The sequence below is a fragment of the Asterias amurensis genome, chromosome 19 (assembly GCF_032118995.1).
Source record: "Asterias amurensis chromosome 19, ASM3211899v1".
NCBI classification, from domain to species: domain Eukaryota; kingdom Metazoa; phylum Echinodermata; class Asteroidea; order Forcipulatida; family Asteriidae; genus Asterias; species Asterias amurensis.
The window spans coordinates 8,420,607-8,438,970 of NC_092666.1; the positions used below are offsets into that span (position 1 = coordinate 8,420,607).

The 18,364-nt window shown below is 38.3% G+C and overlaps 1 protein-coding gene across 2 annotated transcripts; it reads right to left on the bottom strand.

Moving 5' to 3' along the window:
• Nucleotides 1-306: 306 nt before the first annotated feature.
• LOC139951740 (neo-calmodulin-like) lies at nt 307-4,922 on the bottom strand. Of its 2 annotated transcripts, none has more exons than XM_071950805.1 (2): nt 4,788-4,922; nt 307-2,136 (listed from the first exon to the last, which is right to left on the bottom strand). In XM_071950805.1, the coding sequence occupies exon 2, from the start codon at nt 2,119-2,121 to the stop codon at nt 1,648-1,650; it is 474 nt and encodes a 157-aa protein (XP_071806906.1). In that variant the 5' UTR covers nt 2,122-2,136; nt 4,788-4,922; the 3' UTR covers nt 307-1,647. The 2 variants fall into 2 exon arrangements, with proteins under 2 accessions (XP_071806906.1, XP_071806907.1); XM_071950806.1 differs by lacking the exon at nt 4,788-4,922 and adding an exon at nt 2,756-2,841.
• Between the last annotated feature and the right edge of the window lie 13,442 nt (nt 4,923-18,364).

Sequence of the window (18,364 nt, forward strand, 5' to 3'; positions counted from 1 at the left end):
TACTTCAACGCATACCAGAGGGAGCTGTTTCTCAAAATGTTCTAATCAACCCCTCCCCATTTCTTGTTACCAAATAAGGTTTTGTGCTAGTTAATAATTATTTTGAGTAATTACCAATAATGCCACTGCCTTCAAGTGTTTATCATTAAATTATTACAAGAGGTAATCCACCGGTATTTTCGAAAACTTATGTTTAATTTTGACAAAATTACTGAAACAGTTCCTTACCTAGGTTCTATAAAGGCTGCGAAAGCAAATCGCGGCATAATAATCAAGACGCAAACTTGAAAGACAACGAAAGGTCAATCCAAGATTTATGTCTGTTGTATTTTCACACATGGTCAATCATCTCCATTATTTATTAATACAAAATTATAAACTCATTTTACTTGCAAACAGAGCATTACAAAACATCATTAAAAATATTATTATTTTAGTTTTCGACATGATTTTCCTACTTTGGGTGTCATTTTATAAAAACGTTATATTCAAACCTTAAAATTATCTTACAGTATAAAAATCGATAAAAATCAGCATGGTCTATCAACGGCATTTTGTTATGAAATAAAATAATGTGGTTGGAAAGATGTTCTAAAAGTCGAAAATTATGACCCACACAAATTAAATACGCTTAAAAATGTATTTTCCTTTTACTTAGTGAACTAACAAGGTCCACCATTTTTTTGAACCAAATTATTTACTACAATATGCCTGCCCTTGAAAGTTCACAAAGTAAAAAGAAAACTACACACTCTCAGAGGTCACATCGTCTGTAGTGTAGTAGCGTTGTGTCCGCCAAACCTCAAAAAGGCTTATAAATGGAGCAGTCTTCCTTTGTTGCTAAAATCACCGAGTAAAAAAGGCCAAGTCACACAGGCGACAAAAACAAGAACGAAAACTATTACGATAAAAATGCACGTTTTTGATTGGTTGAATGAGCGCGGGCACATTCTGCGTGGAGCTATTCAACAAATCGAGGGCGTGCATTTCTATCACTTTCATTGTTCACATTTGCAATTTAAAATGCAGTAATGCTTGAAAAGTTACAAAAATAATATGATAGTTTTATATTTTTAGAAATGAAATGATGCTAACAATGGTGGGCTTATTTTAAAAATTATGAGCAACGCGCATAGAATGAATGTGAATAGGTTTGATTGAACTTACTTCTAAAAAGGTTATTGCATTGGCACTGAGGTTAAAGCCACTGGACACTATTGGTAGTTAATCAAAACGATCGCTAGCATAAAAACTTATGGCAATGAGCAACAGAGAGCTGTTGATAGTATCAAACACTATGTGAAATGGCCCCCTCTGAGGTAACATAGTTTTTTAGAAAGATGTAGTTTCTCACTTAAATACTTGAATTGAATTCAAGACCTCAGCTGAGGTCTCGAATTCAAACATTATTATGAAAGCACACATCTTCTGTGACAAGGGTATTTTTCTGCCATTCTCTCTCAACTGACGACTAATTGAGTTCAAATTCTCACAGGTTTGTTATTTTATGCATTTTGAGTTAAACCAAGTGGGAAGCCTGGTCTTTGACAATTATTACCAAAGGTTTCCAATGCCTTTAAACCGTGGAAATGTGCTTAGTATGCACCAAGCGCAGCTGTCAAGCCTGAGAATAAAAAAATCTTGTAATTAATCTCTAGGAATCCAGTTAAGATAATCAAGAAACTCTGGAAAGGACACAGTTCCATCTCCACTCTTATCCAATGCCTTAAGATGAGAGTCAAAATGTTCTGGTTTCCCCCCTTGGGAAAGAAGCAAAGAATTGACTTCAGACTTCTCCAAGACACCACTCCCATCCTTGTCTAACTCCTTGAACAAGGTGATAGCTTTCTGCAGACGGTAAAATTTGGACTTGTCATCGATTGCAGAGAAACGATCTCCGCTTCGAATCCACTCGATGAACTCTTCAAAGCTGATCTTCTGGTTGCCATCTTTGTCTGTGAGTAGGATGAAAGCTTCTGCCTGGGCCTTAGTCATGCCAAAGTCTTGCCGTGCCATGTCCTTCAGTTCATCTTGGCTGAGGCAACCACTCCCGTCCTTGTCATATTTGGCAAAAATACTCTTCAAAACTATAGTTGGAGTATCACTGCTGAAATATGTCATCTTGGAAATCCCTACCTGCAAATAATTACAAAAAGGGGAAATAGAGTATTATTAAAGGGTCTATAGTTTTTTTTTCTAACACAAAACACACTGTCCACAGATTTACACTAAACTTACACAGTTTGAAGATAATGATAGTAGAAAGCTTCTCTGAAAATATTACTTGCTGAGGTGCTGTAGTTTTTGAGAAATGAGTAAAACAATAGCCATGAAAATAATTTTCGTCTCATTGATCATAGGGCCTATGAGACGAAAATTATTTTACCATGTAAAAATGTATTTTCATGACATTGTTTTACTAATTTCTCAAAAACTACAGCACCTCAGCAAGTAATATTTTAAGGGAAGCTTTCTACTATCATTATCTTCAAACTGTGTAAGTTTAATGTAAATCTGTGGACATCGTGTTTTGTGTGGCAAAAAGTACCCAAATCCTTTAAGGTATATATTAGTTATAGAATACAACTTGCCATATCAAAAGTGAACCATGAAACAAACATGTTTTACAGTCACTCTTTTAATCAAAACTTTGATGCTCAATTTAGCCAAATTTTCACAGGTTGGGAACTTGTTGTGAAAATCTATGCATTTATAATGGATGAGCAAATAGAATTAGCGGTTGCAAACAACTTACCAACCAAATGGATCGAGGATATAACTGCAAAAAAATAGTTAATGGCCTGACGTTTCGACCCTAGCAGAGTCTTTCTCAACGACTAAATGTCATCGCAACAAACATGAACAGGTAACTAAGTGAAACATAAGCAGTGAAGTGGAAATACATGAATGGGGTTAGAAAGCATGCAGAAAAAAGCAAGGTGTAAACAATGGATAGGAAGCAAAAGGGGGGGGGGTTGAAGGGAAGGGACTGGCTTGACCACAAGAAGATGGAAACACGAAGGACAATATCAAGGGTGGGAAGCAAGAGGTGGTGAAAAAGGAGACAGCAAAACAAAAGGTTTATTAGTCGTTTCCTTCTTGGATTTTCAGACCACGGGGTTGAATGGTCTGAGGGCGTCTAATCCAGAGTTTCTCCCTAACAGTCTCTCTGTGGTTGCCTAGTGCCTCTATGCCCTAACATGTCATGCCAGAAAATGAGTGATTAGGAAGATTGAAGTGATGACCTACAGGTGTATCTAGCTTTTGGCTCTTGACTGTAGATCTGTGGCCATAGAAACGCCTCCCGAGTGTAGTTCTTGTTTCACCTAGCCTATATATTGAACAATACAGACAATGCAAGATATGAGATAAATGAGATTAGTGGTGGTGCAGGTGACCCCTTGTCTTTTGGTTTGTTAAACAGGTGTTGATGATGAAGGAGTCCAATTCCCTGACGTGTTGTCTATTAGTATTGGAGATGTTGGAACACCTAAAAGTTCCCTGTGGTAGAGGGGGTTAACATTATAATTAATGGGAGGGACTTCTGCACGGAAAATGAGATCCCTGAGACTTTGTGGGTGTCTGTAGGCAACTATGGGTTCTACCTGTACAGCTGGATTGCAAAATGGATTACATCAATGGTCCTTGACAATTACCAAAAGTATACCCTCGCTTTAATAAACCAAACAAACTTTCATATCATGTTATGGGATTGCAGATTAGCAGAAAGCACATTTCAAATGCCATTTTGCAAGTGGGAAGCGACACAATATTTGTGGCTCCCGGTTTAAAAAATTGCTTCCAGCTGTTGAAATTGTTTTTCCAAAAAAGGTCTAATAAGGAGATCAAGATTAAAATGACTGTCTTTTGTCATCAAAAACAGTAGTTTTTGCTGTTTTTCTGGAATCCACCGACAGCCCATTTTGCTCGTCATGATACAAACTTACACTAACATTACAATGTCTTAAATTAAATGTCTTTATGTAAACAACTGCCTGTGTCACACCGGTAACACTCATATGCTGTGAGTGCTGTGAGTGTTACCAGTAACTACTGACTACATGTACTTTATAAGCCACTTCTGAGTTCCAGATGCGCATGTCTGTTACTGCTGACAACGCATTTTGTCTATCTCCCGTAACCTCAATACCCGCTGGTATTGTCAAAAGGTTACGGGAGATAGACAAAGTCCGTTGTCAGCAGTAACAGACATGCGCCACTGGCATTCCGAAGTGGCTTATTATAGACTTTTATTCTTCTTCTTCTTCTTCCTTATAAAGTGCAGCCTTCAAATGGTTGAAGATGTACGCACTGTATGTGGGCGCATGTGTTGACTTAGGCAACAGGAATATTATGTTATTAATATTAATAAAGACTTCCTTCCTTACTTCCTGTTAGTGTTAGTGTTGTGAAGTGCAGCCTCACATGCAAATAGAAATACTAAATAGGAAACAATCCAAAGAAATCCAAACTTGGATGCAAAGAGATGGAGGTAAATCAATCTTCACCAGTCCACAGTTTCTACCTCCATGGTATCGAGTATTGTCCTAAACACAGGACGTACAAAACACTAGTTCAATAGTTTTAAAACGGACACGTACGCGGCGCCTATATATGTGATTCAGATTGCACGGAGGATTGTGTGGTGGTTAAACACCCGGAAATGATTGATAGGCCAACTTTGCAGCACGTTTTTGTTTAGTGTTATTGATAATAGCTTGAATAAATGACCCTCTATTTTCTTCATTTTATTTCAATCCGCGCCATTCTTTGCTCATAAAACTCACCTGGAATGCTAATGAAGCCTACTTGTTTTGAAGATCGCTATATCGCTGAATTTAGAGCAAGACAACGCCAGAAGCTGTTGTGGAAAAGTTTCAAGGTGTTTTCACGTCCGAGCATCAACAACTTTCTGATTCAGCAAGAGGTGGACTACACACGTTCTCATGATCATAGTATAGGTGGGTTAACAAACGTTATTACTATGAGGGATCGATCACGTATCCCAACATCTGGGTTCGACGACCGCACTCGTTGTGTGTACTAGACTTGATTTCAAGTCTGAGATTTCAGCCGATTATTTTGGCATGGCTTTTCATTTATTGCATGGCGGTAAACTTTTGGTATAATTATTTCCAGTGATGTTAGCACTTTGATGCTGAGCATTGACCTTAAAGGCAGAACACTGTTAGTAATAGTAGTCAAAGACTCCATTCAGTATTCATAATTCTTACTATAGTCATGGAGGTAGCTACCTCCATGCTATTCTATCACAGCATGCATAAAATAACATGTGAAAACTTTTTGGGGTCATGGTCATTGCAGAGCATGATTGAAGTATGGGGAAACGCCTTTGTGTAACCTTGGTTTTTTATCAGAATAGGATTGCAATAAAAAAAGGGCGCAGTGACCGAACATTTTGGCTAATAATTGGGGATGTACAGCTCCACCAGCGATTGAGTTAAATGTCCACTAATTTTGTTTCACCAAGTTCTACATAATAAAATATGCAGAGTACTTTTTTCAATAATGTGTAGCCTGACTTTGGTCAACAATCGACAGTTTTTGAAAATGTGCAATTAAATGCAAAACAGACATGTTAACAAAATCTGCAAAGTAATGGGTGCAGATAATGTCAAGACCCTGCTCACCCGTTGTTGATTTTTGTCACCACAAGTTTCAGGTGCATTGGAAATATCAAGTCAGACCAATAGCTGTATGAGTCGACTCAGACCCAAACCTACTCTTTGAAACCACTGTTGGAGCACAAGTTGGTCAAATGTTCATTTACGGCCGCTTTGGACAGTTTTTGTACAAAATGCTTGCGGCCACCATGCATAATTATTATCTCTAAAAATGTGTTTGGTACCAGCCGTCGATTTCACAAAGAGTTATAGGACTCGCCTTATCTCGAGTTAGGACGAGTTAACTCTTCCTAACTAAGGATTAATCTTACGGTTTGCATGTTACAGTGCAGGGTTGGGACTCGTCCTAAGATTAGTCTCAAGTTAGGAAGAGTTTTGTGAAATAGACGGCCGGTCGTTATTTCACAAACCCTGTATAAGCACAACAAACTGGTTAAAGGCAGTGGACACTTATTGAATGGTAATTGCTCAAAATACTTATTATCATAAAACCTTTCTTGATTACGATTAATGGGGAGAGTTTGATAGTATAAAACACTCTCCCTCTGAAGTGACATATTTTTCGAGAAAACGGTAATTTTCAACAAATTTGATTTTGAGACCTCAGATTTAAATTTGAGGTCTCGAAATCAAGCATCTGAATGCACACAACTTCGTGTGACAAGGATGTTTTCTTTCTTTCATAGTTATCTCGCAACTCCGACGACCAATTCAGCTCAAATTTTCACAGGTTTGTTATTTTATTCATGTTGAGATACACGAAGTGAGAAGACTGGTCTTTCACAATTACCAATAGTGTCCAGTGTCTTTATAAGCATAGCATTCCATAAGTATTCCATAACAGAAATACATGTAGGTTACCAGCCAAAACTACATGAAGTAAACATTGTTGTGATTGGTACTCCACTAAGTTTAGGCTTAGCTAAGAAATTTGGCAAGCAGTATTTTCTGCTTATAATTAAACTAGCTTTATGATTGGGCCTTGGCAAAATCAGCCTTATAGTCCCTAAATGGTCCTTGTTTGAACTTGGCCTAATTGTATCAGTCTTTCACGACAGAAATATTTTTGTTTTACCTGCAGCAATTTGTATCTCTCGAAACCAACTCGAAACTAACTATGATCAATGTAAAAGGAACTGTGAGAAAAATGCCTTCGTGGGTGCAATGAAAAAAGATACGCCATGCGGGGAAAACACAAACAAACTGAAACTGGCTATTTCATTACTTTGCATTGTCTTCATTATCTTTCTTTATTTTTTGGACTATACATTTCAAATTTGCACTGACATTGGCTTTAACATAATACTAACCCTTACATCCCAATCCAATTCAAAGATAAATATAAAATCATCTTCTTACAAATGAGTACACATTTCTATTATTATTCTTAAGACAAAGTGTTGCTGCATTTTCAATTTATAACCATGGAAAATAAAATAAAATACAGAGTACATGTATACACTTAACTGCTTTAAAGGCAGTGGACACTATTTGTGATTACTCAAAATAATTATTAGCATAAAACTTTTCTTGGTGCCGAGTAATGGGGAGAGGTTGATGGTATAAAACAATATGAGAAACGGCTCCCTCTGAGTGAAGTGCCATAGTTTTCGAGAAAGAAGTAATTTTCCACAAATTTGATTTCGAGACCTCAAGTTTAGAACTTGAGGTCACGAAATCAAGCATCTGAATGCACACAACTTCGTGTGACAAGGGTGTTTTTTTCTTCCATTATTATCTTGCAAGTTCGATGACCGCTTGAGCTCAAATTTTCACAGGTTTGTAATTTTATGCATATGTTGAGATACCAACTGTGAAGACTGGTCTTTGAAAATTACCAATAGTGTCCGTACTTAATAATATTTCCACCATGCATAGTCATGTATATCTACATATGTTTAACTACAAAGTAGAACAGTAAAGTATACAATTTGACCAGAGTTTTTACACTTCGGCAAATTGTAACCTTCAAGATTGAACAAGTTGTATTGTGTACATAAAAAGATTGACCATAGGAATAATATCAAACATCCTGACAAGTACTTCTATTATTATGTGTACAATATCTTATTTTTGTTCTAAGAAACAACAGCTGCACCACATTTCGCATACTTGTTTGTGCAGAAAGACCAACTCTGTGCAGAGTTTTAATGGTAGGGTATACGGTACAGTGATGTTAGCAATTATGTAACATGATCGGCAGGGCAGTGGTCTGGGAAGAGGCTGTTCAACAATGCTCTAGACACGCACCATTGCCAGAGCAAGCGTTCAAGAAGTATCATCGTGGCGGTAGGACCGTTTTGTTGAACCACAATTTTATAAAAGAAGAAGAAATTTGTTCTGCAAGTGTTGCAGTTTATGGTTTTCTTGCCTATCGTTCAGTTAATGTGAGATTTTACACGGATAGTTTTAAGCAGGTAATTAATGCTTGATTCGGTTATTGGTATAACACTATTTGGGTGCAGATTAACCTTTGTTTACCTTTCACGACCGGTTTCTAGTCTTATTGATTTCAGTTCAATTCTATTTTTTTTTTTGCTGATGTAAACTGCCTAGAAATTGTGCTTGTTTATGATCAGTGTTCAGTAACCGTTTGCAGAACAAAACTTCAAAGGTTGTTTTGGTTCTGTTTTAAATTTGAATTTTTAAGTTTGCAGTCCGTTCTGTGGCTATGTTCCCCTTATGAGGGTGTTCGAGATTTCTTTAAGGAAAATGTTCACTTAAGTTGAATTCTGTTTTACTGTTGCCAACTGGCTAGAAATTATGCCTGTTTGCGATCAGTGTTTGGGATAGCCGTTTCCAGAACAAAATTTCAGAGGTTATTTTGGTTCTGTTTGGATTGAAAACTTAACTTTCATGGTTTTACCTCTTTAGTTGAGGAGTTTGAGAATTCTTTCTTGGAAATCAATGTTATGTTGAACTGGTGTGAAATGTTGTAAAAAGGAAAAAAATAGTCGCATCTGGGTTATGGTTTTTATGCCTCATTGGAGGTTTTGAGAATTCGTTGTTGAAAAAATCTTGCTCTGGCGTGAATAAGGTTTCGCAAAATCTAGCTTTACCCAAAACTTCTGATAAAATATTTAAGTATACTAGGTTAATTGTAGTTTTATCTTGTAACTTAATCACACTAAACAAATCATCTTAAGGTACCTGACTGACTCCTTTTCGTATTGGAACACTTAGTGGTATATTAAAATTGTAATAAATGAAAAATGCAGATCAAGAACCCCAGGCGATAGCCAATACTATTGCACAGGCGCTGGAGGGGGCCCTTCAGAACATCAGGGTCCAACCTAGCCCAACAAATCGGCTGCACAAATTTTATGGTCAACCTCGAAAACTTGGTGACCTATCACTTAGTGAGTGGTTAGAGGAGATGGGAGTTTATTGTAGGCAGTTAGGCCTGGCTCGGCAGGAGCAGGCACAGACAATCATCGATCACTTAGGTGGAGATGCTAGGGAGGAAGTAATTTGTTCACCTCAAGAAGTTAGACAGGATTTAGACAGTCTCGTACAATTACTTAGGGCAAGATTTGCACCACAGGAATCCATGCAATCCCTGAATAGCATATTTCACACACGGCTCCAGTTGGAAGATGAAACTTTGGCGGAGTATAGATGTGCTCTTAAGCGACTATACAGCCGCATAGAGACATCCGCTGGGGCAGGCCGAAAAGGTGAGGCATTTTCCCTCCTTAAGGAGAATGCCCTCAAAGGACAACTCATTAAGGGGGTTAGGGACCCGCTAGTTAGGAGGGAGCTTCGAAGGATAAACATGGCCAACGAAGATCAACCCTTTGCTGAGTTTAGGGAAGAAGTCCTCCGACTATTTCAGGATGATACCTATGGGCCTCACTACGGGGAATGTATGTTCCAACAAAGTAACACGGATAACAAAAGGTGGAAGAACTCAGCCTACAGCCCTCCCAAAACAGTTGAGGCAGCCATTAAAGATCAGAGTCAAATTTCATAGAACAGCATCAGCAGAGAAAAAGTTGTCGAGGACAAAAAATGTTGCATCCCATAGTAAGGTTACCAGCCAAACTTTCAAGTCACAGGTACAGTTTGTGGCTGGTATCCTGCTCATGTCTGCTTAGCGGAAAAATGTTAAGCAATACTGTCTGCTTAAGCAGTTCTATGAAACTGGGCACAGGGAAGAAAGTAGACAGATAAGGAGAAAGCAAATTAAGAAATTAATGAAGGCTTAAACAACAAAACCCAAGGCGCCGATCGACCAAAGACGATCGCATTGCAGGCAACTATCTGGCACCCAAAGACCAAAAAGGACATACGTAAAGTAATTGTTTGTTAAGTACTTTTATTTCTACAAAAATGTCAATGATTCTTTAGGGTTCTGCACTGTTTATTATCCCTAGTGGGAAAGACCAAAATTCAGAATTATCTTCCATCGACAGTTTCAATTAAACTGACAATGAAACTACCAAGAAACCCAGTGACCAGCCATACTTTAATCAAACAACCTTATCTCAGACACTTTACTCTATCTCAAGAACGACAGCAATTTAACCAAGCGCATCACATGGTTCCAAATGTTAACATATTTTTGCAAACTAAACACAGCGAGAGTAGAATATATTGGATATATTCCCTAGTTTTATGACTGACATGGCAATCCAAAATGTGGTAATGCAAATTATATTTAGGGCATAAAAACTAACCCTTGATAAATAAGAAAATGTGTAACTACTGGCAATGCCAAAAAGATATTGGGCAGGTCCAAGTTAGGCCCCCCCCCCCCCCCGATGGAAAAATCTCATCTTTATTCAAATTTATGGAAAACTGGTGTCATTTTGAAGCTACAAGATTGAAGTTTATGATTCTTAAAAAAAAAAAAGGAGAAAAAACAATTAAGTTATTGAATGTCAAGGTCAATAATCACTTAATTATTTGAATAGAAATATAGAAATACTTTTTAAAAAAATCAGCTTGAAAACCAATAGTTTATGCAAATTAGGCTCCGTCATAGCATGACTTGTCCTGTATGTCACAAATTATCCAGTCATGTTTTATATTTTATCATAGAAAGAAGTAACATCTGATAAAGATGTTCTATAAAGTTCTAATTTATGTTAAGCCCCAACTAGGGCTAGGAATAAAAAACAAATTAATTACTACTCAACCTCATTAAAAAGTTTAGGTTATGAATGAAATGAATGTGACATTTCGTGACATACGGAACATGCATGCATGGGACGTTGTTAAGGACCCCAAAATTAGGAACTCCTAAAAATATTTGTTCCATGTTGGTGCTTCCCTTCTAAACAATTCAGTATTAGTTTTTCAGACATTATTTCATCAGATGACCCCCTTTATCTGTAATGGAAAGCCCTTGTGCAGTTGATGGGGTTGGGGGCACAGTGTTAACTTTTGGCTTAGATGATGTTTTCAGTATGATTCTATTGTGGTTTATTATGTAGTTTCTTGCTTAATTATTATTATTATTACACAGTTACAGTAGTTTATTTATGATTGTGTGTTATTATTAATTTTTCTGTGTTTTTTGTATTGCATGTATTCAAACTGAATTTCCTCCATGGGGGATTGGTAGGACCATTAAAATTGAATTGAATTTACAAATCTTTGATTGAATTGAAGAGGGTTGTTTGGTTGTCTGTTCTTCGCAACAAGACAGTTAAGTCAACAGCAGTTTGCAAGGAGGTAAGGGTTATTTTTGTTCCCTCCAAGTCCATTCAAAAACTAACGGAAGAATGTAAAGTTTGATGGGAAAACTGCATAGGGCTATCTCTAACAAACGCAGAAAATGCATTTTGTGCGTCCTCAAAATGAGTTTACTATTGGGGCAGGAGTTAAAACTTCCTTTGATCCAAGTACAGTTCCCAAATACCATAAATTACAACAACCAGCAATGAATTTGTCTAATGGTAAAGAACCCCATGCTTCCAGGATTTCAGACAAAACCTGTACACCCCTCATCACAAGAGAACAGAGTCATCATCACAAAACAGAATTTCTCATTCAAACTCCCAGACATCAACGCCATAAAATAATTTATCATAACATCCATGTTGATAGTGCCTCTATTCACACCTCACCATGTGTGCGTAATTTTTGGAATTATTTTTGATAACACACTATCCACGGATAACCAAGTCAGCAGGATCTATCAATCAACATAATTATTACTTAAGAACTGTAAGTACCCTTCGGGAAAACCTTATCACTAAATCTAAAAAAACATGATCATATTACACCTATACTACAGAACTTCACTGGCTTCCCATTCGACAAGAAATTCAATTATAACATCAGATGATTAATTCTTCCATTGTTTAAAAACTTGCTGAAAACTCATTTATTTAAATCCTCATACACTTAGCTCGTAACATGTTTTGACTTAAATTATTCATTGTATAATTTCTTTTTTGTATTCTATTTGTTGCCTTTTTTAAAACTATTATGATTAAGAAAAACTAAAGATTTCAAACCCATGTTGGCCAGTGGTATGCCGTGTATTTTGAGGAATTGAACTACTGGTATGTTGGGACTGCAAGCAACTGAGAGTTGAAAAATATATCGGAATGTTAACTTTAATTTTCTTCAACAAAAAGAGATTGGAAAAAACATCTTCAACAGACGGAAGCTTGGCAGAACAGAGACTCAAACCTCACCAATTATGCTAGCGCATAACACCGCCTGAGCAAAAGACATCAGACCAACGATGAGGAAGATGTTGGAGGTGTCTTAGCCAAGGTGTCGAAATGCGGTTAGGGACGCCGCTCAGTGGCAGGGGAAGGGACTAGCCAGAAAACCTTGATACAGTCCCTGACACTGTACACAATAATGATAAGTGAGTGAAGCTCGTACATATGTGAGAGTTCACAAACACGTTTTAATGACGTGAAAAAAAAATAACCTCATAATTATTCTAAATGTATTCTGGTTTATTTATTAACTGCACTGGCAGCCAAGCAGGCCGAAAGTACATCTACAAGTAAAATTTATGTTTTTGTTATTATGGTATAAGTTTTGTTTTCACTTATTAACAATTCCTTTAACTGTATAGGTTACCCACGTCAACGTAACAAACATTTCAGGCATGAATTGTCTCTCATGCATCAGACCATGAACAAAGGGGACACTGAAACTAGTTCAGCGAAGTCACCTCAACTAACGTCATCACTCATTCAGTCACATTAATTTTTCTTCGAAAGAAAAAAAAGAGATTGGAAAAAAAACATCTTCAACAGTCGGAAGCTTGGCCGGACAGAGATTCAAACCTCACCAATTATGCTAGCGCATTTAACACCTAATCGTGAAGTCTGCAGGGGAAAGAGATGTAAGGGCCACGATGAGAAGAATGCTAGAGGCCGTGGCCGACATCAGTGTCTTGTCCATGCTGTCGAAATAACACCTCATCATGTAAGGGCCACGATGAGAAGAATGCTAGAGGCCGTGGCCGACATCAGTGTCTTGGCCATGCTGTCGAAATAACACCTCATCATGTAAGGGCCACGATGAGAAGAATGCTAGAGGCCGTGGCCGACATCAGTGTCTTGGTCATGCTTTCAAAGTGTGGCCAGGGACACCGCTCCGTGGCAGGGGAAGGGACTAGTAAGAAAACATCCTTACAGGCCCTGACCCTGTACACTATAATGATAAGTAAATGACAGGGTTGACTCTAAATCATCAAACTTTATGATTCTTAAAGGAAAAACAGTCAAGATAATTATTAATGCTAAGGTCAATAATCACTTCCTTGACATACAGGGCATTTTTAAATGTAGATGTTGAAAGAGAGTGTTACAATATTAAATTCTTAAATAGTGGGGAACTTAAGAATCAATTGTTTCAGTCTTCTGTGAAGTGTTTTGGCCATGTCGTTTCAAAAGATGGAGCGAGTACGGATCCAGACAAGATTAGTTCAGTGAAGTCTTGGCCATACACCGACCAATGCGAGAGAACTGAAGTCTTTTCTCAAGTTTTCTGGGTATTACAGGAGATTTGTCCGAGATTACTCGTCCATAGCCCGCCCGCTGAACCAACTGACGGCTGCATATGATATCACAAAGAGGCGCAATTAGATTGGAAAGAGGAAACCTCGAGTTCTACTTGGAAATGCCAGTGAACCTTTAGGTGATTCATGGATGAAGTAGTGCCAAGAAGCTTTTGAGACCATTGGGAAGTTGACTTCTGCCCCTGTTCTGGGATTTGTTGATAACAGTGCCATTTCTGTACTTCATACTGATGCAAGTTTGACTGGTTTAGGTGCCGCATTGAACCAAGAGCAAGAGGGTAAGGTTAGGGTCATTGCCTTCGCAAGCCGTGGTTTGTCAAAGAGTGAAGTTAACTATCCAGCGCACAAGTTAGAGTTTTTGAAAATGCTTCAGTTTAAAGTTTTGTTAATTCCTTTGAGAATACGAAACCAACAACAGTAAAAGAAAAACAAAGAAGGAATACTAAATGAATTAAGCAAACTCTGGGTGGCGGAGTCTTATCTGGAGGACAAGATGAACCGAAAGACTGCTCACCGCTCCCCAAAGAAGGTCTCCGTTATGCCCTCTGACTCTAAACCATCTAAGTTTATGATTCTTCAAAAAGAAAAGAAAAAAACAAGATAATAATTAATGCCAAGGTCAACAATCAATGCTGCAATGGACACCCTGGCACACCACAATCCTCCTCACACGTGCAGATCATGCCTACCACTGTACCAAGCATGCTTGTATACCAACATGTCCCCATATTTTCTAATGTTTGGTCGTAAACCAAGACTCCCCATTGATGTTCAGTTTGGGCTGCCAACACAGCAAGGTAAAACTAGCCACGCCCAGTACGCTATTGACTTTAAGCAGAGGATGCGTCGAGCCCATGAACTTGCCTCATCTGCTATGGAGAAAATCGCTCTGAAGTACAAGGCCCGCTATGACACCAAGTTCGTGATCCTGTACTTGAAACAGGGGATCGTGTCTTGGTAAAAAAGGTTGGCCTGAAGTCCACACAAACTTGCTGACCGCTGGAGTTAGACAGTTTATCGGATACAACAACGACTGAGTCCAGATATCCCAGTCTACCTAGTAGAGCCGATCAATGATAATGGTCCACGAAAGACACTTCATCGCAACATGCTCCTCCCATGTGGATTTGTCCCCTCATGTGAAGATGCGTTAGGAAACGACCACAGCCTAAGCCCCGCCTTAGACATCCTCAGCGAAGACCACTCCCAACGTCACTGAGTGACATGGATGATGCCCTAGATTCCAATATATCTGATGATAATTTCTATGTTCTCCGTCCAGTTCCTGCTAAGAGACAATTAGCAACACTCAACCCGGGTGCGCCAGTCTTTATCCCGGTACCTTCAATAGATGAAGTCACCCCAACGGAGGAGAGTGAAAGCTGTCCACGGCTCACCTTAGGACAGGTACTTCACTTCCTTTTGTGCCAAACTGGGACTGGACATCAGCAGTTTGCCAAAATTCAGTGGAAAGAGGTGCCAGTTGAAGACAGTAACATTCTGGGTTTATGGCGAGTGAGAGGACGGGGCACGATACACAAAACCACAATTGTATCCATTTCGGATCTTTCGCCACCGCTCACCGTTCCTGAAGATTCGGATGAAAATTTATGGGTTTTAGACTAAAATATAAACCCATAAACTGTACGAACTTAACAAATTTCTTTGAACAACTAAAAACTCCAAACGCGTTTGGTAATAGTCAAAGTCAATAGTCGAAATCTCTTTAAAATGAAATTGGTGTTACATTCTTTTAATATAATTTTGTTTTCTGCGTGCAATTGATAAATATTGTATTTTACTATTTTTAATTTTCTTTATAGACGGGACTGTTCACTTTCTTAAAAGAAAACGGCCCCAGGTCGAGGTGGCCATTCCTAAGGAGGACCTCGTGTTTCTAAGGGAGAAGGATGTTATACTGCTGATGTCGCACAAACAATTTTTCTGGCACAGAGGGAACACCTAAGACGTCAGAAATTCACTTGTTTTGAAGTTGACTCGAGCAAGTCAGTAATTTCATCAATAGTTGCTGGCCTTTTCAAGACAGGTTGAAATCCAGAAGACAGATTGGGTGAGGGGTTCCTGTTCTTCATTTCCTTCTCTGCCAAACTGGGAATGGTCATCAGCAGTTTGCCAAAATTGGTTGGAAAGAATCACTTGTTAGAGATGATGACGTTCCTGGTTTATGGAGGCAGGGCAGACAAGACACTGTACACAGAACAACAATTGTATCGATTTCTCTGCATTCTCTTTAAAATGAAATTGGTGTCATTTCTTTTAATATAACTTTGTTTTCTGTGTGAATTTGATAGATTAAGTTATAAATACTGTGTATTTCAGTATGACAAGTGTTGATGATTCTGTTTATTTGTTATTGTGTAAACCTTATGTGGTTTTAGTGCGTTCTGTATTTTTGTAATTTTAATGTTTTTAGACTCGCTAACCAAAGTGAGTTTCACTGTATACATGTATGTGTATTATTGTCTGACAATAAAACAGCATTGAAATGAATTGAAACCTTTTTATTATTATAGGGAAGTACATGTACAGCCAGGAGTACAGCAAAGTTCTATACCTGAACAACAGGAGATTTCTGAGGATGGACGACATTTTGCGGAGCCGTGACCAGTTCAAAGATGTTGAGGCAAGAGGCCCTCATCCTCCCAACTTGCAAGAAAAGGAGCTCAGTGATGGACAGAAAGGAGCAGAACTTCACAAAAGGGCGTTGACTTCTCAAACAGAAAGGCAGCGCAAAAAAAGGCCAAAGACAGCTAAAGGAAATTTTGAGAAGTCAACGAGCAAAAAGGGCATCAAAGAACTGGAATGACTTCCATACTACACTGCCACGGATGTCCCTGTCAAACTCATGCACACCATTCAGGTAAGCTTGATCCACAACAGGGGGTGACGACTCTGGACGCTGCTCTAACGATTGCAGTTCAGGTCGAGCGCGCCCATGATGCAAGCCGCATTGACTTATCCCTAACTACCCAAACTACCTCCCCTATCTCTGCCACAAGAAAATGGGCCAAAGTATCTGCATAATAACATAGGATTACGTTAAGATAAGATTGTTTTTGAGATGCTGAATAAAGCTATCAGTTGGTGCAAGAAGACACATCTGACTAATGACTTAAGAGTGTAATGTCTGTAATACATTTTAATACAGCTTGCATCTAATGGAATACTAAAATATGCAATGAAGGGAACCATGTGGGACAACCAAAGGAGAACATTTTTCAGGCTTTGTGATGTCATCAGAGACTTAACAGACCATACAATTGACCTGAACCGTCTTTCAGTGTTGGATGATAAGGTGCATCATTCAAACTAAGCCAATCAAAGATGTTTGCGGCAGAGTCATCCCTGGACCGACACACGAGAGACCAATCAACGTGGACTCTGACTTCTCAAGAAAAGAAGGAAGTGATTTAAGGCTAACCCCCATTTCCCTTCTCAGCCCATCCTCGTTTCTTTATGCTGATTGTTCCGTTATAATCAGCTTCCTAGCTTCTCATAAACCATAATGTGGAAAATCATTTGTTTCATGCAAACATTTTTTAATAATAAAAAAAATCATGTCAAGTTAAGTTTTTTCCATTACATGTATACTATTTCCGGGAAATTGAATTTACCCTGAATATATGTCAGACTTGGATATCAAGCCGAGTATGGTCACGCTGATGAAGTGTTAAAAGAGAAGCATTCGATGGAAGTGTTTAGGGGTTTGTTTTTCACACTAAGGTCTGTTTTAAAGTCTGTTTTTTTGTTGAGTCTGTTTTCTATTTTAGGTTGTTTTTAATTATCTGAATAAAGTATTTGAACAGGAGTAAGTCAGAACAACTCTTTTGTGTGCATCTGTACAGTCGTATTGAGTTTACCCGTTGAAACCCTGCGTGAAACCACACTAAACCAAAAATCTGAGGTTTGATAATTACAACAAAAAGGTGTGTTTTAAACTCCGAATGAGTTTGTTTTCTGTATTAAGTTGTTTTGAATATTATTTTCGAGCCTAGTTCAGATCCAAGTCAGGTCTGTATCAGTTTAAGTGTATTTGAATAAAGTCTTTGAACAGTGGTAAGTCAGAACAACTGTTTTGTGTGCATCTGTAGAGTCGTATTGAGTTTAACCGTTGAAACCCTGTGTGAAACCACACTAAACCAATAATCTGAGGTTTGATTATTATCAGACATTGTTTTGGGGTGTCATCTTAGAATTAAGTTTCAAATCTTAATAATAAAGGCATACGCAAGGCAATTTTCAAATTCATTTTGATAAAAGCGGAAAACAAGAACCCATTAGTCTCAACAAAGATCATGCTTTTAATCCAACCAATCGGAGACTGGTCTGGCGACAGTGACTAACATAGGGCTTTTAAAATCAATGCACAGAGGATCAGGAGTCATTTCGAATCGCTGAACTCGTTTTCATCCAATCTGAATTCATGAGGAATTCTTAAAGCCGTATGTCAGACTTGGATAGCAACCCGAGTATGGTCAAGCTGAAGAAGTGATTACATCTTTTGGTACAAGTTCCAGTTGCCACTGCTTTGAGGCGCTGTTTTTTTGTGTGAGAGTGAGTCACCAATAAAGTCAACGAACACTAAATCTACCTGTTGAACTTGTCTCGTGTGCTTTCGTAGTCGTTACAGTACACTAATAAGAACCCAATGCTAAACGGCATTAAAACTGTAGGTCAAGATAAGGTTATACGACGTAAACAT

Coding starts and splice junctions, on each gene's coding strand:
- LOC139951740 (XM_071950805.1), bottom strand. CDS start 2,121: ATGACATATTTCAGCAGTGATACTCCAACTATAGTTTTGAAGAGTATT.